General features: G+C 44.2%; 1 protein-coding gene across 1 annotated transcript; it reads left to right on the forward strand.

The window, feature by feature from the left end:
- hhip (hedgehog interacting protein) lies at positions 1–27,740 on the forward strand. Its single transcript, XM_053856770.1, has 13 exons — positions 1–637; positions 3,352–3,544; positions 6,397–6,541; positions 7,405–7,606; positions 12,316–12,467; positions 13,632–13,805; positions 13,921–14,064; positions 14,143–14,261; positions 15,033–15,156; positions 15,778–15,923; positions 16,709–16,790; positions 25,641–25,789; positions 25,923–27,740. The coding sequence occupies exons 1-13, from the start codon at positions 365–367 to the stop codon at positions 26,117–26,119; spliced, it is 2,100 nt and encodes a 699-aa protein (XP_053712745.1). The 5' UTR covers positions 1–364; the 3' UTR covers positions 26,120–27,740.
- The last annotated feature ends 194 nt before the right edge of the window (positions 27,741–27,934 follow it).

The raw sequence follows: 27,934 nt of genomic DNA on the forward strand, positions 1-27,934 counted from the left end.
GAAAGAGGACGAGAAAACATGTGAGCGCTCACAGGACTCGAGTCACACACACAGGTTCACTGAGACCGAGCCTCTGACTCACTTGCCAGGCGCCCACTGAAGGAATAACGACTTGAAGGGACCTCATGGCTGTTTTCGCAGCCCACGGTGGTGTTGGGGTGTGATTTTTCTCTCTCCATCTGGATGCTGTTCCACTGTCAACATCACAGGAGAGTCACTTCTTCTTCAGCTTGTCAACACACCTGCTCGTGCACGTTCCAAACAAGTGTCCGATTTTAACACTTCAGCACTAGTGTTTGCACTGGCGTTTTTTTTTTCGTTTTTATTTTGGGGACTTTCTCTTGATGATTTTCTTTTCTAAGCGATGAAGCACTTGCAATTTGTCCTGGTCCTGGCCATCGCTGTGAACGTGTGGGAGTGTGGAGACGCCAAGTTTGGCGAGCGGGGCGAGCTGAGCCCCAGGAGGAGAAGATGTTACGACGGAAGCTCGCCCAAGCGCCTGAAGAAGAGGGAGAGGAAGGTCCTGCTCGACGGCAGCGGCAGCAGCGGGGACGCCTGCCACAGGTTGTACCCCCGCGTGTCCTGCTGCCCCACCAGGAGGGCAGCGTACCAGATCATGCACCGCATGGACGCCAGGGTACGTGAACGCCGCATTTCAAAAGCGGTTATTTAACTTTAGCTCGCAGGTGGTGCGTTCAGGGGCGCTCTGCGAGATGCCTCGTAACGGCGGTATTTGGATGAAAACACAGCAGGTGGTTGAGGATTACTGAAATGGCCACCGTATATTGACATGTTTTAAATGTTTGTGATAACATGGTGGCAAGTTTTTAGGAGTTTCCACCTGTATAACGCGTTTAAAACGAGGTTATTTCGGCTTCTGACGGATGCTTTTTCTCGTGGAAACCGGTCAGTGGCTGGGTGGTATCGCCATATTGCATCATTTAATTTGCTCAAGTCATGCAAATAAGCTGCGGGGGTAAAGTGAATGGGACGAACTGGACTTCTCCTCCTCCCGGCTACACTGCCCACACACGGAGTCCCTTCTGAGCGTGGTGAAAGAACAACGACAACACAATTGTGTTTGTTGGTTTCACTAATGGGAGACGCTGGAGAACATCACTCTGAGAGGCTCGGTGTGTGTGTGTGTGTGTGTGTCCCTCACTTCACCCCCCTGAGAACTGGTTCTGTATACGAGGTCCAGTAAAAACTGCCTCAATACTACACCTTTTTTTTTTTAAACTGGACCTGCTGCTCCGTCTCGCAGGTGTCACGGTACAAATCCCATCACCATTTTGTTCTTGGGACCGTGGTCACCAACTCGGAGCGAAAGCTCCCCCACAAAGGTCCACTTGTTCTCACTTGGATGATGGTAACTTTGGAGCCCGTCCCAGTAACATATGGACACGGGGCATGGCTGAGAGCACACAAATGCGGGTCTCTGTGGACCTGGTGCCAGCTCATGGCAAAGAGAATCAATGGGTATTTAGAGCAGGAGGGCAGGCTTGCCCACAACATGAGGTGGCAGAGAGACAGAGGAGCAGCCTGGAAATCCCTTCTGGATCAGTGAAAAAGTCAAGTCAATATTGAACTCCACTCGATGTATCGTCACACTTATAACCGTTGTCATTGTGGGGCAATTCTATTGCATTCTATTCTGAGGTGTTTTCCCTGTTAAATGAAAAATATTCAACGTCCCGCACGGACCAGCTACTTGTTATAAGGCATCACCACCTGCCGTGTAAACTCAGCGCCTGATATGTGTTAAAGGAAAGACCTTAGTCATTGGTGACACAGTCAGTGGCAGCGTGTCCTCTCCGCTAATTGACTCTGACAGACCGCTAATTTGTTGATACCAGAGCTGGAATGATGTGCCTGTCTATCTCTAAACTGGTGTTTACACATGGACCTCACACAGAGCCGAAGCACTGCCAGGCGGCCCGCATGTTTGGCTGCCCAAGCAGCTCCACTCTTGACCCGAAACAGATAACATTGTGTTTTATTATAGCTAATTTGTTACGTCAACAGCCCTGCTCATTTCCTTCGGATTACTGAAACGGCCGCTAGGTGAGGCTCCGGGGGGTTTATTTGCCTGCATTCATTTGGTGCCCTGTGATCAGTCAGAGGTGGGAATTGTAATGTGGCTAGTTGCTAAGCATGAGCGAGTGAGTATCAAGTTTTTTTTTATAGTCGCCTCTCAAGTTGATGTAAACACTATTAAATTTGGAGTAAAGTGTCAGAGCCCAATGAATCGCGGATGAGCTTATGGAAAGGCCACGATTCCCAGTGGACTACTGATGGGATCAAGGAGAATATGCAGGAAACACAAGAGAAGAAATAGAGATACTTGAGACAACCTCAAGAGAGACAACTTCAAAAATCTAAAGTCAGTATTGAAAACTGCAAGCTATTCATCCACAGAAGGTCATCCAAAATCAGACATAACAAGACACAAGTAATCGACTCAAGCTACTCAACTGTGACCATCTAGTTCGGAAACAATAATAATAATAATAAAAATGGCAACAGTTTATATTACAGAACACATATATCAAGTAAATACTGCCTTATTAGAGTTAATAATCAGTAATAATGGTGCTGTTAAATGGTGCCGTCTTGCACTGAACCAGCACTCAATAATCAATTAATAACTGTATAATACACAGCAAATAAAATGCTGAATAAGGAGTTCATTAATGGTTCCATAATCTATGGTGTCACCAACAAAATTTCACTTGGAATCACAAGTAAAACAGTAAAAATACTCATTATTGTTAGTAGTAGTAGTGGCAATAAATAATCAATTACTACTACCGATAATAATAAAAATTTAAAAATATTAAAATAGTGACATAAAATCATCTGTAGAACCTGAATAACGCTCCTCTGCTCAGTTGGTTTGGGCCAATGATAAAAATGTTAAACCAGTATTTAAAGTTTTGATTGCATTGTGCCCGGGATTTTAAATATCATTTGTCCCATGTGTGTGAGGCCAGTGTTTGAACCTTCGCCCTCGCTCTAATAATTCATGTCAGGTTAATATTTTATAGGGAACATATATGTTTTCTTTTGAGTTATATAAGGATGACTGTCCAAACCAATTATTCTGCCAGAAGAGAGATTTTAAAAGACTGTTTTTACGCCTGCAGTGGTACTTCTGCAAACCAAAACCGCTCTCGTATATTTAGAATCCTTGACGGTGAAATATTTTCGCAGGCGGTCATGAGTCTGAATAAAAGCAAAACAAAAACTCTTTATGGATGGCCTAATGTAAACCAGCCATACGCCACAGTGTCAGTGCCGATTTGAGGAAATCCATTTAATTTCACATCAATTTCTGCATGTGGTCTCCAGATTTTCTCCACCAATAACACGGAGTGTGGACGCCTTTTGGAAGAGATCAAGTGCGCCCGCTGCTCCCCCAACGCCCAGGTGCTGTTTCACCCGTTGGACACAGACAAAGTGCCGCACAGGGAGCCAGACCTGCCTCAGCTCTGCCAGGACTTCTGCCGCGAGTTCTACTACACCTGCAGGGGGCATATACCAGGTAATTACTTCAGCAATAATCACTGAAATTACACTTCCTGTACGTGGTTACCTGGCGATGTGCGAGCAAATATTCACTCAGAAATAGAATGAAAATATGCTCAATCTACAGGGCAATTCCTCATCTGGATTCAACCTGATTTTTTTTTTTTTTTCAAACCAAGCTCCGCCAGAAGTGGTGCGTCAGTAGTCTGGTCTGTGCATATTTATTTATTCAGCTCTTACCTCATCTGACCTCCCTTGTATTTGTTGTAGAGCACATCCTTATTGTAGCGTCCCGCCTCGCTTCGTGCTTGACTGACGTGACGGTTTTGTCCATCAGTCTGGCTCGTGTTTATGACACCAGTTGTTGGAGGCTTTTGTCTGTTTGTCTTGGTCCCGACAGGGTAACTGTGCGAAGGTTGCTGTTGTAAGAATACACAAATATCCTGTCGTGTGGATGGAAAATATTACATTTTCACAGGTGGGTCTAAAACAAATTTCCTGAAAAAGTAGTGCGACCCGACCTGAGCGAAATACGCAATAACTGGAAGAAAGAGAATGCTTCTCTTCGCCTAGTCCTGGATACAACTGAGTCTAGCTGTCGTCTAGACATGACCACTCAGCACACTTCCTCTCATGATTTGGTCGAGACATATGCGCAATAAACATTTAATATCTCAGCAGTCTGGTCCCAGATCAAGTTGCTTACTGATATTATTCCTGCATATTCTTGAAACCCCCTGTGGAGACAATTGCAGCGAGCAGTTAACTGAGAATTGTCTGCTGCTACATGACTTTTAAACTTTCATCACAAACTGAGTACAACAATGTGAAAAAGTAACTGCACTTATACACCGATTTTTTTACCCCCCTCAAGAATTAAACGGCCCTGTTGTTGTGTACGGTAAAGTGGGACTGGGGGTGCCCTCCAATAGGCGAGCTCTCCCGCAGAATCCAGCTGCTTCAAATTTATTCTGGACTAGAATACTTCTTTGGCTCTGAGAGGACCTGCTCAGAAACAGACCACAGAGCGAGTGACCTTTATTATGTCATCCTCCTCTCATGTAAAATTTCCAATGTCAGGTCCAAAAAAAAAAAGAAAATTGCATGGTTTTCAGTGTATTATAAAACAGACCTTCAGATAAGGGGATAAGGAAAGTCTTACATTTCTGTCAGGTGATGCATGGGACTTATTGTGAGGCACCTTTCTCAACCTGAAGATGCCTCCCGCCTTCTCAGATCAGTTGCTACCTGTGACTTCAGTGTGCAACGTGATCAAACGATCTTCCACCTCTCTGTCGCCACAAACTGATTAGATCAGCAGAGAACGGTTTGAAACACTCTCAACACGCCCACATGCTACGCCGCATTTCAAGCCCAATATCAGACGTACACATTCCTTCGCTCGTCTTCATCTGTGACTAATGGCCTGCTGGCTTGTCATGAGGAACACAACGCCGGAAATAGCTGGGATGGATTCGCCATATTGCTTGTTGTTTAAGTTACACTTTACTGAATGGTCCATTAAGCATCACTGTACTGCTACAACAACAGTTAAGATACAATCCCATTCATTTTGGTTTTAATTGTATTAACATCAACATTTTAATAATTTACTATTTGCTTTCAGAAGTGAATAAGTCTATACTTAATATTAGTCCTCTTTTTGCAACTGTCCGATAATAAAAAGATTAAAACGAAGAGTGGAATTTTACTTAGAATGCAGTCAACTAGTGAGGAACCTTTATGTCGATTCTCTTACGCGAGCTTCAGCTCAGTCTGTCTTTCCTTCCACTCAACCCTCACCTCCTCCCGAGCCCTCAACAGATCAGCATATGTGGTGACGAATGACACATTTATTTTTCTACAAAGGTAGTGTGTATGTAAAACTGCTGAAGTGCATCAAGATGTCAAGTACTTGGGCTGGGCCACCCAGGTTGCCTTGGAAGATAACCAGATGGAAGTGTAACTCCAGCGCGAGGGGGCCTGGAGTATGGTCCGTCTCTAGCTCAACTGCTCCCCCTTTCACTTGCTATCTTTTCTGCTCCTGGATAATTAATGCATTTCATTCAACATTTTTAAATCTTTTCTCCAGTCCCTTCATGACTAGGTTTATTCCTTACTTCAGCATGAAGGAAGTCTCAAGCTGAGCTCTCACTTTTCTTACTCCTTGTATCTTCATTTCCCTTTCACTCAGCCTCCTCTCTGCCTCCGAGGTCCCCAGCCAGCATGGCTAAGATAACTGGCTAGACAAGTAGGTGGGTGGTAAAGTCCGAGTTGTGTTGAGTTGTTTCAAGGGCTATCCTCTCACCTCTTGAGCTTGGTGCGGTCTGCGGTCGGTGTGGGGCAGGAGAGGGAGATGAAAGAGGCAGCAGGGGTAGTCCTGTTTGTGTTTCTATCTCTGGTGTATTTGCTCTCCTCTGTCCACTGAAGTGGGCGAGAGGAAACAACATCGGTAAGCTTGTTTTTGGTCACAAAGGACCGCTGAGATCCACCGCACGTATTCTTGCTGTTATTTGGGCTGACTGACTTATTGTTTCGGACTTCCTTGTACGCATGTGTCAATGAAAAATGTGCAGCTGAAGACACCGACAGCGAAAGGAAAATACCACACAAGTTGTTTTGAACACTTATGCAGGTGTTAAAAGGTCCACTAGAGAACAAATATTGAACTAATGTAGCTCATTTAGTCACCCATGTTCTGATAATGTTTTAGATTTTTGCATGTTTTTCAGACACAATCATATATTAAATGACTTAGCAACATGAGATCGAACAAGATTGTTTTAACAGCTGTTTATTAATAGTTATTATCTACAGAAATGTTCTTTGAAACACTCTGATAAGTCTGTCCATTTCTGTATTTTATAGAACTGTTTCAAGCAGATGTGGATGAGTTCTGCCAATACTATGGAAGAAGAGACGCGGGCTTATGCTTTCCAGATTTTCAACGAAAGCAACCACAAGAGCAAGATTCCAACTACTTGGGAGATGAGAAAATAGATGAAATCAGCAGGTTTGTGGCCTGTTTCTTATCATGTTTTGATACAATGCTGCTTTGTGTTGATTTAAACTGAGTTGAATTTATCATCGCCATTCGATCTGAGCGACCCGTATAGAGCGTCCTCCAGACATCATCAATAACATCACTCGTACAGAAATCCTGGGACCTGCATATTTTTCCATTATGACTCGGTCTTTGACCTCAAACATGTTTTGCTATCTAATCCTAAAGATTGTGTAGCGCTTTTTGCACATCTTGACTAACATAATAAAAGTATAGAGTCTGCGTCACTAAAGCTCTTCATATCACGGAGGGCTTTGACCTTTTGTTCATGGTATGACGCTCTTCATCTCTACTGCTCCTGGGGCAAAAAGACCAGACATCATCTGTGCCATGAAATGCGCGAGAAATGTTTTGTCAATGGAGAAGAATATGAAAGCTGATTTAAGTTTTCTTTTTCCTGTAGTTTTCATTCAGCTTTTCCTAATCGACGACAGGCAGTGCAGTTGTGCAATTGAAAAATTGCATTACCACTTTTGTACTCTCTCTTTGTGCCTAAGTTTGTCTACCACGCAAACTGCTTTGTATTGTCAGGAATAAGAATCAGTACTCACGGGTCCAAAACCAAGGTTACTGCATGCCAACAGTGGTTTGTCACATTGAATAGAGGAGAAACTGTTGTGTTCACAAACTTTAATTGTGTAAATGTTCTTCCAATAGAAGCGTTTATTAAACAGGATACGGCAAGAATGTTGTCATCCATTACAGCTGTTGGTTATGGAGTCGCACAGACTTGCAGTGCTCTGTGTTTTGTGAATTGTGAATTTTCATCACCTCAATTAGTCTCTGACCTCATGTGTCCCTTTGTCTCCCAGGAAACACAAACACAACTGCTACTGTGCTCAGGAGGTGTTGAGTGGTCTGAGGCAGCCTGTGGCGGTTGTGAACTGCGGGGATGGATCACAGCGGCTTTTCGTCCTGGAGAGGGAGGGCATCGTCCGGATACTGACCCATGACCTCCAGCTCCTCAAGGAGCCTTACCTGGACATCCATAAGCTGGTGCAGAGCGGCCTCAAGGTAACTGGTCTCCACCACATAGAGTCCCAACCATTCATGCATGAGAGTGTTTCATTGTGGACTCACCAGAGATAATTCAACCGGTAGAATGAAAACCACATATTAATTTCAAATACCGTAATTTCCGGCATATAGAGTGCACCCACTGCATTTATGAAGGTGCAGTGATGCTGTCTGTGCTGTACAAAAGTCAGTGGTGCACCTGGTTTAAAAATGTGTGAGGATCACTTCTAAACTAGTTGTGAAACAGGGTCCAGCATGGAGACTGACTCATAAAACAAACTCTGCAATGTTGTAAACTTGAACTCCTCAACATCTTTTATTGATTTTAAAGCGCTCAAAATGCACCCATGTCCCAAGTTCTGACACCACCGCTGGTCTCATCTGCTGCTTCTCACCTCTGGTTCTCCAGGAGATCGGCTCTGTGGGCGGACGAGGCAAAATATCTTGGCAGCATGACAATCTTTAGCCTCATAGTTCAGAAATGATGGTTAATACATTTTAAACAGATAAATACTACACACAGGAAATTTAGAATTAGTATTATTTTTGATAAAAATGTCTGTCCGAAAAAGCACCATAGAATGTCCCAAACTTTGCAGCGTTGTACTCTGCGTTCTTCAGATGGACGGTACCAAATCTTGAGGCTCAACATGAAAAACTGTGGCCATATTTAGTCTTTTTACTGTACTTGTGAAATACAGCCATCCCATTTAACTGATCTAATTCAAGGTAAATGAATCTGATCCCTTTCATGAATCGTTACGCTAAAACCGTTTGCACCTATGTAAACGCCACCGCTAATTAGGTGGACTGCAAGGAACATCTCCAGCCAAGACAAATCCCTTCAAAGTGGTGTCTGCAGTCTATTAGTGCTCAATTACAGAGTTATGCCAAACAAGCAGTCATTCATCAAATGTGATCCCGCTAATCATCCTGCTATTATCCGCTAATTAACTGTACATACAGCTCACATTGTGCTCACTGCTCATTTTCACAACATGGCTTAATGGCTTTTTTTTTCTTTTTAATTGATCCCACATTGTTCCTCAAAGAAGAGTTACGGCTCGCTCTGTGCCTTGCACCAAACCTTACGATGGCATTGCTTTTCACCTTCTCTACTGTGTCTAGTGCCCTCGCTCCAGATTCAATGAAGGCTTTGAGCCAGATAGTGAGAGAAGTACAGATGTTTCGCCATGTAGCTTGTCTGCCTGATATCCCCTCAACACCAGAAGCCTCCATGTGACATGTTTTGACTAGGTATCAGGTCCAATCCAGGCTGGATCACGTCTGATTTTTTTCAAGAACCGATCTGATCCAAAAGTCCATTTATCCTCAATTTCACTTGACATGGTGAAATATCTTCTAAAAGTGTGTAGCCTAGTATTTTTGTTTTGTTTGTTTAATTATTTCAATATTTCTGCCGTGTTGCTTGTTTGTTCAAGTCGAAAGCTTTACGTTTTTGTCAGAGGAATGATCAGCTTCCCTAATCCACAAAATAACTTTTCTTTTTACTACTATTAAACACTCTGTAAATGCCGTAGCAGGTCCAAGTATTATGACATTTTTGAGCTGAAACATCAATGCGATATTGCACAATCAAGTATCGTGATATTTGAGTATACCAGTATTTTGAAGTGTCAGTATTGGGCTGTTCACACCCATTATACACAACATTATTAATAGCTTTTTGAGTAGAAGGTGTCGGGTCGAGAGAACCTTAAGTCTGCGGTGTCGTATCGGATGTGGAAAAGTGGTCTCGAACCATGGCTTTATGAATCGTAATACACTCTGTGTAACTCCCACTGAAGTGCCTAGATATTCATTTGTTATGCATTCCGTTGCTGCACCTCTGAGTTTTGAATCTCATAATTGGGCTGAATTGTTTACTTTGCACGATCAGATGCGGTTGTGGCATCTTCGTCGGCAGCACACTCCCAGACGGGAAGTTTATCTGTCACGCATGCCGTTGGCTTCTTCATTGACAAGGCACTGTGTTGACGAGGAGTCAAACCGAGCGCAGCATTTGGGTTTGCAAGTGCACCCTGCGGGACGCTCTTGGCTCGCTCCGATGTGCTTATCGCTGTTCAATCCTAGATAAAGCGCTCATTTCAACAATTAGACATGCAACAATTCCCTGTTGTCCTATCTTGCGATGTGAGCTGGCAGAGCACGACAGACGGCCGGGAGGACCGAGGTGTTTACCAGCACCGTCAACAGGATGGAGCTGTCTTTATACAAAAAGAGGAACCCGGGATCCCATGGGGCGAGGCAGATAACACATTTATCGTCAGCCCCCTGCACATGCTTTGATTGTAATGTTCTGTGTTTCCTTTTGCTCCTCTGTCCCCCTCCCTCAATGGATTCCCCCCGCTGCCAATTAAGCTGAACTATACAGAAACAATGATGGGATGAGGTGGTGTGGCCTCCTGGCTGCTCAGTGGGTGTTCTCCTCTTGAAATTCAATCTCTTCCGTGCACACCAAGTGGACACACATAAACATGCGCATGCTCGCTCTCATACACACACAAACATCGTTGGTGAAAAGTGCAGAAAAAGTGGTGTTAACTCTCCCTATGGAAACGTTTTATATGGCCTCTGTTTTTCATGGCTTTCTGTTCTGTTATAGTCGCTCCTGCTTAGCCCTTTGGTCCAAATGGTAGGGGTCAATCCACTCGTTCATCCCTGCCTCCTCCTCCCACTGTGTGGCATTGGATCATGTAGGTTATGTTTTGGTATCACTGCCAGACAAAACAGTCAACATCAATGAGATGAGACCAGAATTACTGCTGTTAAAGGCTGATATTAGGCAAAAAAAAGACCTGGGCAGGAGAATGTGTGTGTAAAAATCACAAAATTTGGGAATAAATATGTTTATTCTACACAAGTTTATTGCCATTTGCCATATTTCCTATATTTTACAACATATCAGAAAATCATGATGATTTCACCCCATACATTTTCGTCAAAGGATCATGAGTACTGTCAGGCAGTCTATTGGTCAGCACAGATAGTGTTTTGCTTCGGTCCCGTTTATTAAGACAATATACTGTGGTCGAAAACTACAAGTCGGTGAGAATTGAAAAGTTTGGAGACACAACTGAGAAGACATAGTGACAAAGGCTCTTAATAAGTGGAGCTCTACACTTTCCTTATTTTATACTGCCCGAACCACTTGTTTCATTATTTTAAAACCTGCATTCTAAATTACTTTGTTTACCGAGTGAGGCACGACAAGTACTGAGTCAACACTATCCTACTTAATGGAGCGTTGGCAGCAGTTTTACCGTGAGCTATGTTCAAGTGCCAGCTGGCAGCGCTCCTCTTTTAATCAAGGTATCTCTTTGGATTTGCTGCGCAATGAAAGGCTTCTAATGAAGTATTTGTTTCTTCTAAATCGGTTGGAGATGTGATACTCATTAGACAGGGAGGAAATACTTTCCATACTTGAGTTTCATAAGTGCATGCCTTGGTGGTCCCTGGATTGGAAGGTCCATTTTGCAAATGTCAATAACCCCCATGCTTTTGGGAGTTTGTTTATAAATCTACGTCACCTTTTGCTTCTCCTTTATTTTGGAGACATTCTGTATTCATTTCTCAATAGTAATGTCAAACACTTCATTGTTGTGTGAAATTATTATTATTAGTAGTGTTAGCTAGTTTTGCTTTTTCGCTTCACTTGTCTTTTTGGTTGCTTATATTGATGATTTGTCCTTGCACTTCAGTTTATTAAAATATGAGATCTGAAAGTTACTTCTTCCGTGCTGAACGGCTTCCGCCTTATTTCCAGCTTCAGTCACAGCAAACGGGTGACAAAAGTGAGTGAAAAACTCTGGTTCCCATCTCATGAGTCACAGCCGAGCATGAAAAAGAGTGTCACCCTGTTTTCCTGAGGGAAAGAAGTTCCTGCAGAGGCCGGACCACCGGAGCAGTGTCAACTGATGAAGCTGCTGCAGGGATGTGACAAAGACGTTACACACACAAGATGTTTAGATATCTACTACATGTGGCCTGGACATTTGGAAGTGGCAGCTCTGCTCTTATTGATAATTCCTTTTATTCCCCGTGCTTTTCTTTTCTCTTCCTCAACCTTAAATTCATCATTGACTTTGGGTTGGAAACAAGCGACTGTGGAGCATGAAGCGAGCACTTTTGTGCGCTCTATGAACTGTGAGTGAGCTAATAAATTCTTTCAGCCACTCAGTGCTGCATTCACAGATATCCCCCAAAGATTACACACACAAATCACTGCACAATAGAGGCCACCGTGAGGGCCGGGGCGTCATGGGGGCCCCCGACCCTGAGGACAAGTGCACATAACCAGGCTGGGGAGAAGTTTGATGGGGGGTCTTAGAGGAGGCGCAACTCTACCCAGAGTCAAACGCTCTATAATGGTGGGTAATGGTACATTCAGCTAGGTTGGGGAAGGTGTGAAGTGAAACAGGCGAGTCCCGAAAAGAGTGAATGGCAGTGGCAGGGGTATGAAAAGGAATGTGATGGATAAATAAAAAGAAAGGATTAGAGTGGCTGCAGTATTAAAAGGGGTGGGGGAGAAGGGTGTGTTGAAGCTGTGTGAAGTGATCTTGATGGTGATGAAGATGACTGAGGGGGGTGTGGTGGGGAACAATTTCAGCCCCACACGGCGGAGCAGAAGCCGAGGAGGGACATAATTAACTCCTGGATCTTTTGTATTTCTCATCTGACTGCAGGGTGGAGATGAAAGGGGCCTGCTAAGCCTGGCATTCCATCCCAATTATAAGAAGAATGGCAAACTCTACGTCTCCTACACCACTAACCAGGAACGCTGGGCCATTGGACCACACGACCACATTCTCCGTGTAGTGGAGTACACTGTGTCAAGGTAAAAGAAGTGCGTAACGTGTGTCTTCATCCGAGATTTAAGAGCAGTCTGATGCGACGATGTTTAGTTGAAAACCATGTGACTCTCTTTACCATCCCTCTGCCCACTAGGAGACCTGGCATCTTGTGTTGATGCTCTGCTCCTCTGCCTGAACTAAGATAATAGGTAGTGACAAGATAAGACCTTAGATGTTTTCTCTCATTTTGGTGCACCTCCATATTTAGACTTTTGAGGTGACTTTATTTATGTAGCACCGTTTGTGTGCAGGTGTAGCTGGAAGTGCTTTACATGATAAAAACACCTTTCGCAGCCCTCGAATCCACAAACATGTAGGTCCACAGATCTTGGCTGTGGTAACCAAAAGAGCCTCCTCCATATACTTTTGTTCTCACTCTCGGGGTAAATAGGTAAAGAAGAATCTGAGGCTCAGACCATTAAGTGAGTTTTGTCTCTTGGTGGGTGGATGAAAGTCTGGTCCTCTTTTCTTAGGCTTCTCCTAAAAGGTGTAGGATAAGTCCGAGAAAAACAGATAAAAATCAGATCCTTTGGTTCACAAACAAGTACGGGCGTCAGTTCAGTTTTGTCATGAATACTGCAACAACGACAGAATACAAAATCATTACTGACAGTCTCGCAATATACTGAGGGAAGAGAACTGCAAGCACGGCATTTTCAAAATTGGTTCCATACCTTAAACCGGTTTTTATGTCATTAACAATCTTGCAAAAGCTATAATAACCACTTTCTATCGAATTAACTGGCGATCAAGGTCTCGCTCCTGAAAGTAATTGTCCTATCATAATAACAGTTTTGGCCGGTGCCAACTGTCTGACTGTAATCGGAGGATTCAGTGGCGTAATGTTGGTTAATGTTCATTGCTTTTCTTGGAAATGTGCATTTTAAGATTAGCCAGGCTCTTCAATGCCCAAAACACAATAACATGTGACAAAAGGTTCTTCTCCTGCTGATGCTGCAAAGCTTATCCATTTATCAAGTTTTGGAAATCTTTGTTCCGTGTTCCGCCCACTTTCCGTACTTCACATTCAGACTTCGTGTCGCTGAAGTCTTGATGAAACTTAGTTAAGATTCCTCATACTGAACAGGGCTCAGTGTGTTTTGTGTCAAGCCCCGTCTCTGATTCTGGAGTTTCACATGCTTCAATAGGAAGAACCCAAACCAGGTGGACACTCGAACGGTCCGAGTCCTGATGGAAGTGGCAGAGCTGCACAGGAAACACCTCGGAGGTCAGCTACTGTTCAGCCCAGATGGTCTGCTGCACATCATCCTGGGCGATGGAATGATCACCTTGGATGACATGGAGGAGATGGATGGACTTAGGTAAGAACCACTGTCAGAAGCTCCAGGTTTATGTGCCTTTTTTTGTCTTGTTGTGTTCTCCAACCTGAACCCCTGCTGTGGTGAAGTTGTACTTTGTTTGTGTGTTTGAATGCAGTGATTTCACAGGGTCCGTCCTGAGGGTCGATGTGGACCCGGAGAGTTGTACTTCAGCTTACTCCATACCAAGGAACAATCCATACTTCAACAGCACCAACCAGCCGCCGGAAATCTTCGCCCACGGATTACATGACCCAGGCAGGTTGGTGTAAGACGCCGCTAGATTTTACGAACATACACGTCACTCTGTGACGTTAAGCAAGTGGTGTTTCCTCTCAAGGTGTGCTGTGGATCGGCTTCAGTCTGAAAACAGCAGTCTCCTGATCATCTGCACGGACGCTGTCGGCAAAAACTCCACAGCCGGGAGGATACTGGAAATAACGAAGGGAAAAGATTATGGTAGGTTGCTCAGGAGAAGTGCAAAAATGATGACTGAGGGAGGGCAGTGCTCTGCCACGTTCAGACAGACGATGTGTTTCACTGGTTCCAATGTGTGCTGTTTTATGGAGTCAACCTTTTTGCGAGCTTTGAACCGAGCTGCGGCCATAAGAAGCCATACAAGTGAACGGTGAACTCCAGATGGAGGTCTTCATAAAATCCCAAAATGTAGTCATCTGTTCTTCAACATGTTTTGAATACTTCATGATAATCTCTTCTAATCCAGAATGATAAACACCATAAAAAATTGATGGTCAACATGTGTTAATTTTCAAATAAAAACATAAGAAGTATTCTCAACATTGATGTCATTTTATTTCAGGAAATTGATTGTATACAGTCAGTCGTCTGCTTGTGGAACTGTGTGTGTGCCTGTTCTTGCATGCATTCCACCACGAAAAAAAAAAAAAAGGCTGTATCACAAGTGTTTGTGTGTGTGTACGCCTGCCGAAATTCTCCCACACAACGCTGCTCGTCTCCTCTCTTCACTGGCTTCCAGTTGCTGCCCACATCCGTTGCAGGCGCCAGTGCTTGCATACTCGCGTCAGACCCCATTCAGGATATGGTTAAACTGTACATCCCTCCACCCCCTCAGCGTCACCCAACGGTCCTCGGGACTTCTAGTTTAACTTCAAAAATTTGTGTGGTCTGGAATGTAAATGAACAGTTTTGTGTGCTCTTCCTCCAAGTATAGCCAAGCAGATTAATGAAGATGTGTGCCTTTGTTTCTAGAGAACGAGCCGTCTGTGTACGACCTGCAGTCGAGTGGAGGAGCACCACCTGTGGGGGGGTTCATCTACAGGGGCTGCCAGTCTCGAAGACTGTACGGAAGTTATGTGTTCGGCGATAAAAACAGGTGAGTGGAGCAGGTGTGTCGTCCGAAAAAACAAGCGACAGAAAACATGTTGGATAAACTCCCCGCATACTTCCGCAAGCTGAGGCCTTCTATTCCATCGCACATACGAGTGACTTCACCACGTTGTCATTCAAGTTCAGTTGATTTACGAGTTGTCAGATACATCCTCTGCCTTGCTGGGATCTTCCCTCTCTTAAACATCCCTCGAATCAGCTGCTGCCAGTATAAACACAATGTTGCACATGTCTGGGGGGTGGAGGGGAGTGATGTCGGGGGGGAACCAAAACAAAACAACATCCTGCCTAATGCCGTTCACACTTCTCTTTGGTTTGTAGTGCAACATTTTGAAACGTAAAACGCTGATTCCAAAGTAAGCAAAGGAGGTAAATAACGGTGGGCCGTGAACTAACCACAGGTAGGCAGCAAGACTACGTGTGGTCGCTTAATCCTGTGCCTCATTACAATTTAGAGGCGCTCTCTAAATCGGTTGAAACTGAAAGCCAAAGTCTTAAATAGCAGCATGTGGGATGTGGTTAAGAGAATGAATCTGAAAATTAAATTTGCTCTCTTCCCACATGGACATTAATGTGCGTTAAATAAGCTCTTTTATATTTGTCCTAGCAACCTGCGAATCCTTCAGAAGTCCTCGCTGTCCACATCTGTGCCCGCTGAGGAGTGGCAAGAGAAAGCCCTGTGCCTGGGTTCGACTGCTTCCTGCGGCTCCGTGCTGATGGGACATATTTTAGGATTTGGAGAGGATGAGCTCGGTGAGTTGCACCGTGACCACCTGGCAAACATAAAGTGACACGAAAACGACATGGAAACGAATGAGACTGACTCCACGTCTCAACAGGATATTAAATGTCTACTTTCTTGTCAATAAATTCTCCATAAAATAGCACCGACACCCCAAAATACCACCCGTGTGTTGGGGCCCACCTACCAGGCGATGTTTTTCATGGGTGGCGAGATGTGTTTTTATTTACCTGGTGGACCGAGGCGTGAAGATAAGGCCGGGTAAATGGAGGTGAAATCCAAATGGCTCTCACCAGATGGAGCCTTCACAGAATTATTAATGTCAGCGTGACTGTTCCTGATTAGAAGTGGTCATGTGATGCGGCTGGTTGGACTCTCACTCAACAGCCTTCAGAAATGTTTTGATCAGGTTTCTCGGCAGATCTTGGAGCGGTTTCGTTCTTTCCAAGACGTAGTTCCCTGTCCTGGTATTGATCATGAATCGCAAGTGGTGCGAGAATTACGGAGGCGCACACGAAGTGTGGGCCCCACTGACACGTGTTTATAATTTGTCCCCTCGTGGAATTTTCTTGCCGACTTGTTCCTCATTAAATTACACTCCTGCTTCCTTGTCATGAGTATCCAGTTGTCCCATTAAAGTCCCACCATCAGTCGCTCCTGCTTCTCTCCGGATACTCTCTTCTTATTTTTTGTCTCTAATACAATAATTCCACAGTGATAAAATCATCCTTCCACTCTGTGTTACTTAGGTCGTATTCAAATCAGAATCAGTGTGTGACATATTTTTGTTTTCCAGGTGAAGTCTACATACTGGCAAGTAGCAAAAGCATGTCGCAGTTACACAGCGGAAAACTCTACAAACTGGTGGACCCCAAAAGGTACCAATAAAGTTCCCTTTGTCTGTCTTGTTGTTTAAGAGTAGTTTTTAATGTTGTTGCATGATAACAAGGGTGAAGCATGTCAAAATATGATATTTCACCTCTTTCTGAGAATGAAGGAAATTAATGTGTTTTGCTTTATTTTTAATGGAAACCCATTCCCACCAAAGACACAAGAACGTTAGAAGTGGGGAAATATTTTTATTTTTATATGATTGGAACTGGTTTCCATATTGGTTGAAACTCAAGGTTCAAACTTGATCTGCCAAGTCATTCTACGTGGCCTGCAAGAGATTTAAATACATATGGTTTGCTCAAAATTGTATTCAATACTAACTTATGAACACCAAGTTTCCAGATTGAATGTTCACGCTTGAACATCTTAGTGGGTACTAAGATGTTCAAGGGTGAACGTTCAATGTGGAATCTTCCAAAAACTGAAAACTGATGCAGATTTAGGTTGCATCTGCTTAAGGTGAGGTACTTAAGAGCAAGACGCTGGACTGCGTTTCAAATTCGGCTGCTTGTTCCATTGAGTTTGGCATGTGATTGCACCCCGTAACGACAATCTGTCTTTGTGTTTTTGTCTTTCTTTGGTCATGCAATAGTCGATTTTTTTGTACCATGTTTATTGTGGGAACCCAATTGGTTGCCAAGCCAGAGCCAGTTTTGACTTTAAGTTGCAAAAAGTGACAAAAATAGTACTGAAGAATTAGAGGCAAGCTACAGATGCCCTATCATTAAATGCCCTATCGTCTGTCAGTCATTGTGTCACATGACAGTGGGGTTCAGCCAAATGAAGTCGGATACTGACAGATTTGTAAATTTAAAATGTTGAAATGGCAGCATATCCTAGTGCTCAAGGCGAAAGCTGTCATCAATCTTTCCCAGTGGTGCGTCTGTAGCCTGCGGACTGTCTTTGGAACATGCGACTGCATGTTTGACAGTCACCTGTAGGAAAGGCACCTGTCGTCAAACCCACATGAGCCGTCATCTCAGGCGCTTTCTGATCCGATCCGCGTGTGGCTGTTTTCATTTGAAACCCGTCTCTGAGCAGCGCTCTCTGTCGCCCACCACTCGCACCGGGAGGAATGTTGAATGAGCTGATGTTAAACAACTTGATTTTGCTGGGAACGTGCACGTGCATGCAGCATCATCATTCCAACATGTGTGTGTCTGCGTGTCCTTGTGTCATAATTCCTACCATATGCACCAGTGTATCATAAATCACTCAGATGGTGATGGATCTGTAAACAGTTTGTGGAAAGTCAAGTACATGTGAAAAACATTTGACACTTGAAGAGACATTATGCACGCAGCATATCCCACATGATGGCGTTGGTATAAGCATTCGTGTCTGATATATTTTCCTTCAAGCAAATAAATTATGGCGGATATTTCCATCGTAAGTCAGTCCAAGTTTTCGACCCAACTCCATACTGCTTTGTTTAAAGTGAGTTTTACAATATTTAAAATGATTTTTGGTTAGGACAGGACTGGACAGATTTGTGTGAGTAAGGCAGAGAGTCTCAGCTGGGAGGCGCCGCTGGTTGGGGCTCATTGTAAAAACCCTGTCACACAAGTTGTGTCAATGTATTTGTTGTTGAACTGTGAATTAGTATTGATCTCTAGGTGTTTAAAATGACTTGTGTTGGTGACCTGGATTTTAACACCTTTATTTTATTTTATTTTTTAGTTTAGTTTGTCTCTTTGATTTATTTTATTGTCATTCTCTCACCAACTGATCAGTCAGTCCGTGTGAGTCTAGTTCTGTTGAGGTTTCTGCCTCCCCAGAAGATATTCATGCGTTCTCCCTGGGATCATTTAACACGTGATATTCTATGCTTTTTCAATAGTAAGTCGAGGATCCACAGCAGAAATAGAGTGAATCTGCCATGTAAAAAAGGGCTGAATGAAAGCGCCTGTACGGTGTACAGACATGAATCCATGACATATATTTCAGAGGAGCGCAGTGTCCCACTTCATATTTATGTTCTGTGGAATGTTCAATGCATTTTCTCCCAAAGTACGACTCTTTCCACCATCAACGGGGCTTGTTTAGTCTGCACAGATCCTGTGGTGTTTAAGACTTGACTCTTAATACGTTCTGGCTTTGTTATTAGGATCCAGTTACAGGGGTGCAGCGGGTGACGGGGCGTGTATATATAGGGTAGCTAACGTGTCTGACCTCAGCATGTTATCCAGTCTGGTGGTCCTCATGTCTCTTCTTTCTCAATTGGACCCTAAATCTTTCAAAGAATGTGGGTTGATGGAGCCCACAGTGGTTTGGGGCTTTGTTTTCTTCAACCCTGTGTTTGGGAACAGAGAGGAGAATTGTGGAACTCTTAGTAGGAGCGGTAAAGGCTTACATGGCAACATCAGCTATAAAATCCCTCAGCAGTGTTTGTGTAAACATGTCCCGGCCAGATGACTTCATTGCTAGGTATTTGTTTGTCAGTTGAAGTACCCCCTCAATAATAAATAGGCCACCATGGATTGAAACATGACTAATGTGTGTACGTATGTGCGCGCTTGAGTGAAACAAATGAGACAGAGCAAGAAGGGGCTTGCTGGAGGTTTAATAGTGTGACAAAAATGTTACACGGATACTGTGGACCCAGTGAAGCAGAGTGAAATATCGCCGCAACTGATTGCGATGTTGAAGTTATTTATGCTGTACTTGAGGGTTCATTTGTCTTGGAGTGTTCATGAGCCTTATAAAAATGTGCACTTCATCACTTTTTAGGCCTTTTCCAAGGAGCAAAGCTTGAATCCTCATCCATGTTGGTTATGTTTCAGACGTCTTTCTTTTAAACTCTTGTGGCCCTCATAAAATGATTTGGACGACCGGATTTGGCTTCGAGGCCTTGAGTTTGACACAAGTATCAGGATTCTACACAGTGTTTCTGGCTCTTCCAGCTGTCTTGGTCAACATGTAGTGGAGTAAGCTCCCAGAACGTTTTAAGGAGGACCATCAACAATGGACAAAGTGTTCTGCTTTTGTCTCCAATTTGTTAGAACACCAACACATCAGAGACTCAGGAGAACACTGAGATTATTCTTCAAATTGTCCTCAGATATGAATGTGTTCATCTGTGGATGTGACCCTTGCCTCTCACCCCAAGTAGCTGGGACCACTCCATAAGTGTCAGCTTTCCTTATACAGTAGCCTGTTGAGGCAAGGTGTTGGAAATTTGAGTCATGCACATGATCACAGGGAACCAGAGGAGGGAGTTTTGATATAAAAACACTGGCTGTTAAACATGAGAAGTAAATTGCTCTCCAATCTTCATACGTCTGTGCAACTTTGGTTCCACGAGAATGTGCTGTTGAAACTGTGAGGAGCCTTTGTTCAGATAGGTGCCCCTCATTCTCAGGTGTGCCTTGAACGTGCCACGATTCCGTTTGGATGCGGTCTGATCCCAAAAGATGTAGTAGTTTATGTTTGTCCAAACCACAGTGCTTCTTCTGTTTTCTGTTTGTTTTCATGTTTCAGAATGTTAGACGTGTAGTTGCTTAGCCCAACAACACAAGCTGTGCGAAATCTGCTCATCAACTTTGTGTATAAATGTTTAAAACAGTGAAACCAAGATGGAGTCAGAGCATCTGGATAACCCCTAGTTACAATATGTTTAGTTTGGTTGGGGTTAGGAGAGGTCCAGGCGAGAATGGAGAATCCGCCAAAGTGAGCTGACTTCATAATTCAACTGAATTACTTATCGTGTAAAAGCTATTACTGCAAATTTGATATCCATGTGGGAGCCAATGCAAATTGGGGTTTAAAATATCAGCAGTATAAATAAACTGTGATCACTTACATCTTGTCAGCATGAGATTTCGCCCAAGTCAACCCCCCGTCTTACACTTCACTTAGCAGTAGCTCAATATTTCCTCATAAACTCGTGTTTTCTTTGTGTTCACACCTTTTACTTTCCAGCTGGGTCCCTTAAAAAGCAGTGGAGTTAGGACAGGGTGGTCAAACCTCTCACATTTAAGGGCATTGTAAGTCACTGGATGTGCTCGGGTAGGATGTTGTGGGTGCTTGTTTGTGGATATATTTATCTGTATGTGTGCCTCTCGGTGTTTGTTCGGAGCAGATCTAAACTGTGTGGGTGGTGGATACATGCGAACATGCACATCTGTGAGCCTGTGTGAGCGTGTGCTACACTAGCCCCCAGCACGCTGCCGAGAAAAAGCCTTTTCTTTATTTTTCCGATCCCTCCTAAATCTTCCTGCATCGCTGCTGTGGTCCTCCCCTTCACAAAGCTGCTTGCCAGTCCCGCTGAATAGCCCCGGCTCCTACAATACACAGTAAATTTGGCGCACAATTAAAACAAGGAATGAAGTTACAAAAGGAGCTCCCAAACAATGGAGTCGGATGACAAAAGAGCACGAGAGACCACACTGGGCCGTTTGATTAAGCCATTGTTGCCGTGTACAATGTACACTATTCCGCAGTCTTTTTCTCACATATACTGTGTGTCAATCAAACTGACCCTCGACGCCAACAAGTTATACTCGCTAACAATAAAGCCGATTTGAATCGATCTAATCGGAGGACAATGGGGTATCATCGCGACGTTCTGACCTGCGGTTTCTCGCCTGCGAAGCTCCAGCTCGCTCACACACTGATGGCCTCATCTTTGCAGACAGGACTACCTCTCCTGCCAGCGGTGTCATCCCTCTCCCACTCTCTCACACGTTCTCCGCCCCTCCCAAAGTTGATAAATTCCCACAGTGGCTGTTGACCCAGCTGCCTTTGTCAAGTGGCGCTGCAAGCAGGTGCTGTTTTCACAGCCACCCTGGCAGTCACGGAGGCTGTTTAGTAGCACTGCTGACCCCTGTCTGCTACTAGCAGTGCTAGCTTCAAACCCCCTCAATCCTCCAGGGACTCTTTCTCTTTGCCTCATCACTGTTTTTTAGACGACACAGCCCGCCACAACAAAAGCAGCCGTGCATGTATTCTGAAGGTGGGCGCTGACGGGAGCATGGGAATCACCCCCCCCCCAACACCACCAGCTTCTAAATGTAAAGAATCAGTTTCACAGTTGGGCTGAAGATGCAGGGAGTAGAGGTGGCGAGTGTCAGCCAGAGTGATGGTCTTGGATCAAGCAAGATGAAGAAGAGAGTGCGGTCAGGGTGCGGCTGATGGAGGCGACTGTCTGGGGTGATGTGTGATAGTCAAGTGGCTACTGGAAGGGACACAAAGACTAGCTGCAGTTGAAGTTGAAGAAGAACGAGATTACAATGTGTCAGAGGCACAGTCCATGTGGAGATGATAGGAGGTGGTTTGGACATGCATAAAGGGACAGTGGAGTGAGATGATAGCTCCGACCTGACTTTGGACATGCTACAGAGGGCTCACACCAAACACGGTTACAGTTTGCTACATGCCACATCCTTCAAAGCAGTGACTCAGGCGGCACCATTGCTTCACTCAGTCGCACTGAGATTGTTGACTTGAAGAAACCAATGCCCCAGGACCAAGGTCATAATAGTTTGGGATTTTTCATTTGTTTTTGTTATTGGAACAAGATTGAAGATTGCAATCGGTATCAGTAATACAAACTCAACAAAAGACGCCATCGAGTTTGTGATGGCCAGGTTGTCAACACAAGTGACATCAGGGACTTACATGCCACTCCGAGCCGACAACTGTAAAACCAGCCGCGCCAAACTAAAGGGATTTTAAATCATCTCAAAATGCTTCTTCATGGAATAAACATATCATAAATATCATTTAAGTTTGTTTTGATTAGTTTTGTAAACAGACAATGCAGTTTCTCTTAGTTATCGTTTTATGAAAAACGTTCGTTTTTATTTTTGTCTGTGTTAACGTTTTTTTCGTTAGTTTTCCGTTAACTATAATGACCTTGCCCGGCACTTCCACCAGTCCAAAGCCTGTATTGTGTCCAATGACTTGCTTTTTTTGCGCCTTTACCATGGGTCCAAATATTTCAGCATGTCAGTTCAAATGTTTCGACTGTCATTTATTTTGATTTAGAGCAATATATGTGTTACTATATAATATACTAACTAGAAAGTCAGTTTCCACGTTGTCTGTGGTGTCAAGTATTAAGTGAGGTTGCCTTGTCTCTGTTGGCTCGGTGCCTGTGCCGCCGGCACTGCTGTCATGTTGACGCCTCAAGAGTCGAATGTGATTCAAAATGCTTTATCTTACAAATGTACTAGATGCAGTTTACTGACGTCTTGCTCGAATGATCCTCTCAACTCCGACTTGGCCGACACTGCAGCAGTGGGAACGACAAATCCTATTTTACTATTATCCGCACTGGCAAAAGTGAAGCCGTGCAACAGGAGCTCAACCTGCCTTCGGTGGAGGATGCTAGCTAGTTGTGGCATCCTCTGATAGGAAACGGAAAGAGTAGAAGAGTGGAGTTGGTCAGGTAAAACCTAATAGTGTTTGAAACACCAACTGTAATTGAAATGAATATATGGCTTCATCGACACAGATCGCAGAATCAAAATAACTTATAAGTTTGCGCTCATTGGGGACATTAAGTTGAAATGAGCAAGAGTCTCATTGAACAGTTAGGAACTCCGATTGCGTCCATGATCAAGGAGCTCAACACACTCAACTCCCATTCAGGTGCTCACTAAACCTCACTGTACGGCAAGTTGTGCCGCCTACTTTGTTTGACTATAGAAACATTTTCCCCATCCGCCATTCAGACAGACGTGTGTAACACTCGGACTCGATTTCACACTGCGCGTATTGCTTCCAGATTTGTAGAGCGTGATATGAAATGGTTTTCGCAGTTGTGCGTGTGTGGATGTTTGTGTGAATATGGACTGATCACAATATGTCAGAGAGTTGTTCAGAGCCGACACGTGTGCCGTGGAGATGTCTGTGTGTGTGTGTTCAGCCACTAACGTTTATATTAGCGGGAGTCTAGTTTCTGAGCTGTGTATTGTTTCAAGGAGGGAGAGCTTCACGCGAAAAGATGGGATTGATTAATTGAATGAACAATTTATAGAGATCTGTCAGTGGGTTGGGATGACGACTGGAAGGCAGCTGCGGCGTAAATACGGCTTCATTGGAAAACTACTTTTTCCACTGAGGTAACAGAAGTGATTGTAAATATGACCTCACATCAAAGGTCCTGGCCCGGGCCGAGCCGAAGTGGCCACAAATATCCGAGTTCATCAAGATGAAGTGTTTAACACGATTCCCAACAGCCAGGAAACTTGGTTTTGGTTTACCTTCTGGTTGTGGAACAGCAGGTTTAAAGCGGATTTGCACGGAACCCTTCACCACGTGTTGTCTGCTGCGCCGATGACTCATTGAGCTTTTGTCAAAAAAAACCTTATTATTCAATAGATTTGTGGGAAAACTGCCTTTTATTTTGTAACAGCCGAGTGACTAACGTATGAATGAAGTGAAAAACAATGCTACTGAAATTAAAATATTGATAGTGTCGGGACAGCTTCCAAGTCGCTCATTTTTCTCAAAATGAAAATGTTGCCTTACATTTCTGCTATGGAAATTCCAAGTACTCTTCGTAGCGATGAGCTCAATGAACAGATGGCAGTGGTGTTACAAAACTTGCGTACATGAGACGCACAGTATTAGCGAAGAAGATTGTGCTCTGCAATGACTCAAGTGTTTCCCCTCAAACTGCATTTCCTGGTGCAGCAGGCAGCGATACATCGGATTGTCCGACATGCACAAATAGAAAGTGGTTTGGGGTAAGGGGCGGAGCTCCTTAAGGTTCTTTCTTGAAATACAATAATATGTCACTTAGTATATATAGTACCACATGTCATGGCTGAAGGATTTTTTTGTGGGAAAAATGCAAATTTTCCGATAGATATTGCGATTTAGCTCTTCAAATCAAGTGTGAGTGCAATATTCAAAATGCACAGTTGCATTTACAAAACTTCTTTTGTTGCATTAATCTGAGGCAAGAATGAAAACTTTGGTTAAGAATGTCAAATTTATGTACTCGGAAAAATGTTCCTAGATGCGGGAAGGAGTCATCTGCTTCTGGTGCAGGTTGCTGTTTTTGCTGTTTTTCTCCCAGTTTGAGTCGCCTAAATACTCGAAATTAAGTAGCAACTGGAGCAAGTTACCTTGAGCATTGCACGAGACAATGTCGGGTAGAAAGAGCACATGAGCTCACAATAGATTGTGGGCCGTGGCTGCCATTTTTTAACTTTGTTTACATGTGAAGTAGATGCTGTGCTGCAAAGATAGACTCAACAAACACATGGGAAAAGGGAACGAACCCGCTGGTCACACTCCAGAGTGGAAAATGACGGACGATCACGTGATGGTCTGACATATTGAACCCAACACGATACATCGCTCATCCCTACCCCACATGATCATGAGGTCTCACACTAAATATATCAAGTAACATCACAAGCAAAGTAGCAATGTTAGCTTATGATCGTCACTTCCTCATCTTGACTCCGAACGAAATGTCTTATTTGAGTCACTTAAAATGTGAGCGTCCACTTCAAGGTCAGCTCTCAGGAGTGAGGAGTGTGTCGGCTCATCACAGGGAGCGACGAGTCGTGGTGGATCCAGATGGTCATTGGAAACACCACCACTATGTCTTCATAAGTTCTCGTCTCATTGAAAACCTAAAACAAATCCATTTCGGTGCTACTTTCCTAACAAACACGGACGATCGCGTCACCTCCTTGCTGATGGAATAGACCTTCATGATAAACTTCTCCAACACTATTTGGAACTGCCCTGCATCTGGTTCCCCCTGTGCTTCAGCTAACTGGACCCCTGGTGGATGTACTTCATGCCTTTATTCGGGTCATGAACCGCGGCGATGGCTTCACACTCTCACCGTTCTCCTCCAACTGTTGCAGACCTCTCGCTCCGAAGGAGTGCCAGCGGCCAGTGGAGCCCCCGGAGCTGCTGATGACGGCCTGTTCCCGACACTGCAAGAACGGACACTGCACTCCAACTGGCAAGTGCTGCTGCAGCCCCGGCTGGGAGGGGCCCTTCTGCCGAGTCGGTGGGTTTCAGATCTTCCCCTGTCGTGCAAATGAGTCACCGTTTCCCTTCCTGTTTCAAACACATGAAGGGATATAAGCAATTTCTTGTTTTTGCTGTTAACCGCAACCTTTCCTGTCCGTCTGTGACTCCAGCCAAGTGCACGCCGGGCTGCCACAACGGAGGCGTGTGCATGGAGCCCGACAAGTGCCTGTGCAAGAGCGGCTACTCCGGGGCCCAGTGTGAGAAGAGCGAGAGGGGAATGCCCAACGACCAGGAGAAGGACGGCATCCTGGACCACATCATCGGCGTCACCTCCTACCTGCTGGACCTGACAGGCTACATCGCATAGAAGTGGGACGTCTGTAATCCTGAAGAACACAAATCTACCTAGCACCACCAGCAAACTCCAATGAGGTCTCCGTAACATTACCTCCGAATGGCCCTCAAACTCACTCACTCACACACAAAGCATACGCTCACATCACCAAACTCTTTTGCCTATAAGCTACTGGCTCATGAGCACCAGGCCTGGCATCCAAGCCGTGTTTCTGAGAGCTGCGGACGGCAGCGAGCTGACGGATCTTTGGCTCAGTCAGCCAGAACAGGACTTACATGAGACAAGTCGATAAAGGGACGAGCCAAGAGCAGCGTGGTTGGTGAGCCGTCTTCACAGACTTCACCTCACTGTCAAGCCAAGAACAGAGAGAGCATGGATCCCACGGAGCCTACAAACCTGGAAGGACGAATACAAGAGGTCAACCATGTTGTCGTGCTCCTGGTCCTGGTGTATTTAGTTTGTGGGCACATTGTCATGAAAAGCTAAGATTGTAAACAGTTTGTGTACCATGTTTCGTGCGTCCAGAGACCAGCCACAGACTGTTACAGCCACACACAAGTGCACATGCAACCGCTCGGTTTACTGTTAGCACTCCAAAGCTCGGAGAATCAGAAAGGTTGGATTTAGTCCACGGAATACTTCAGTTCTGGAATCACTAAAGTACAATTTCAATTCAAACTTATTTTTTCTTTTATCATAATGTATCATTGGATTTCAGTAGGTCATCGAACACACTAAATACTAGCTGACTCCCTCCCAAAAAAGGATGTCGGTTTGACTTCATTTGACGGTAAAACACACACAACATCGGTGTTACATTATTCAACGTCCAGACTTCGGCAGCCTCAGACTGACTGTTTTCAAGGAGTTCAATGACCGAACCCACCGTCTCGAACAGAATCCCCTCAACGCTGAAATTAAGAAATGCTAAATAGCATTAGCCGCATAAGTCTAAATTCTTCCTGTGATTCCCAATAAAAGAAAGAGAGACTCCACGCTCCACGACGGCGCGTTACTCAAACGGTTATAGGGAAGCGACAGCGATGTACAGTCTGACAGACCTTATCTACTTAGCGTCTGCACCACAAAGCTACAACATTTTCACTGTGCTTATAGTCGAGTGTGTTTTTCAACAATGTGGGAGAGTTGTTCGGAATAAGCACTGACACTGGTGTTGTATTGACAATGTCCTCACCTGCATCAGAATGAAATATCGCCATGAAACGTCGGGAAAATAACATTAACATTTCTGAACTCCCTCCATGCTTATTTTTCTGTTCGACCATTTCCCACAAAACACCTTTTTCCCACTCACGGTCTCATAGTTAATTGAAGTCCTGTGTCTGTCTCTGGCTCTTTTTTTTTTTTTTGCTGAATGAAATCAACTCTCCAGATGGAACTTTTTTGCTGTAAAATGGACAAATATAATATTTTTTTAGCACTTAATGTGAACGTTGCATTGTAGCTGCTGAGACAGCATGGTGTGTGAATAGAATAACCATTTTCACTATTTAAGTAGTTACACAAATAAAATAATTATTTAAGTTCTTTATGTCATCGTACTGTATGTGACCATTTTGTATTCATGTATTGTAAATAAAACTAAGGATAACTTTGTTTCTCTTCAGAAATATCAATATGTCTATTAAAATTTATAGCATGTCTGGATTGTCTCCTATTTGATGCGGTTTTCGTTCGGTGTTGTTGGGATTGTCACCACCCTCCTCCTCACCAGCGCCTCCTAATGTGGCCCGACTAAACGCGAAACCTTCCTTCAACCGTTCGTGTTCTTTTCATTTGTACGGAGGCTGCGTTGTACACAATAAC

Source organism: Synchiropus splendidus, chromosome 2, assembly GCF_027744825.2.
Source record: "Synchiropus splendidus isolate RoL2022-P1 chromosome 2, RoL_Sspl_1.0, whole genome shotgun sequence".
NCBI classification, from domain to species: domain Eukaryota; kingdom Metazoa; phylum Chordata; class Actinopteri; order Syngnathiformes; family Callionymidae; genus Synchiropus; species Synchiropus splendidus.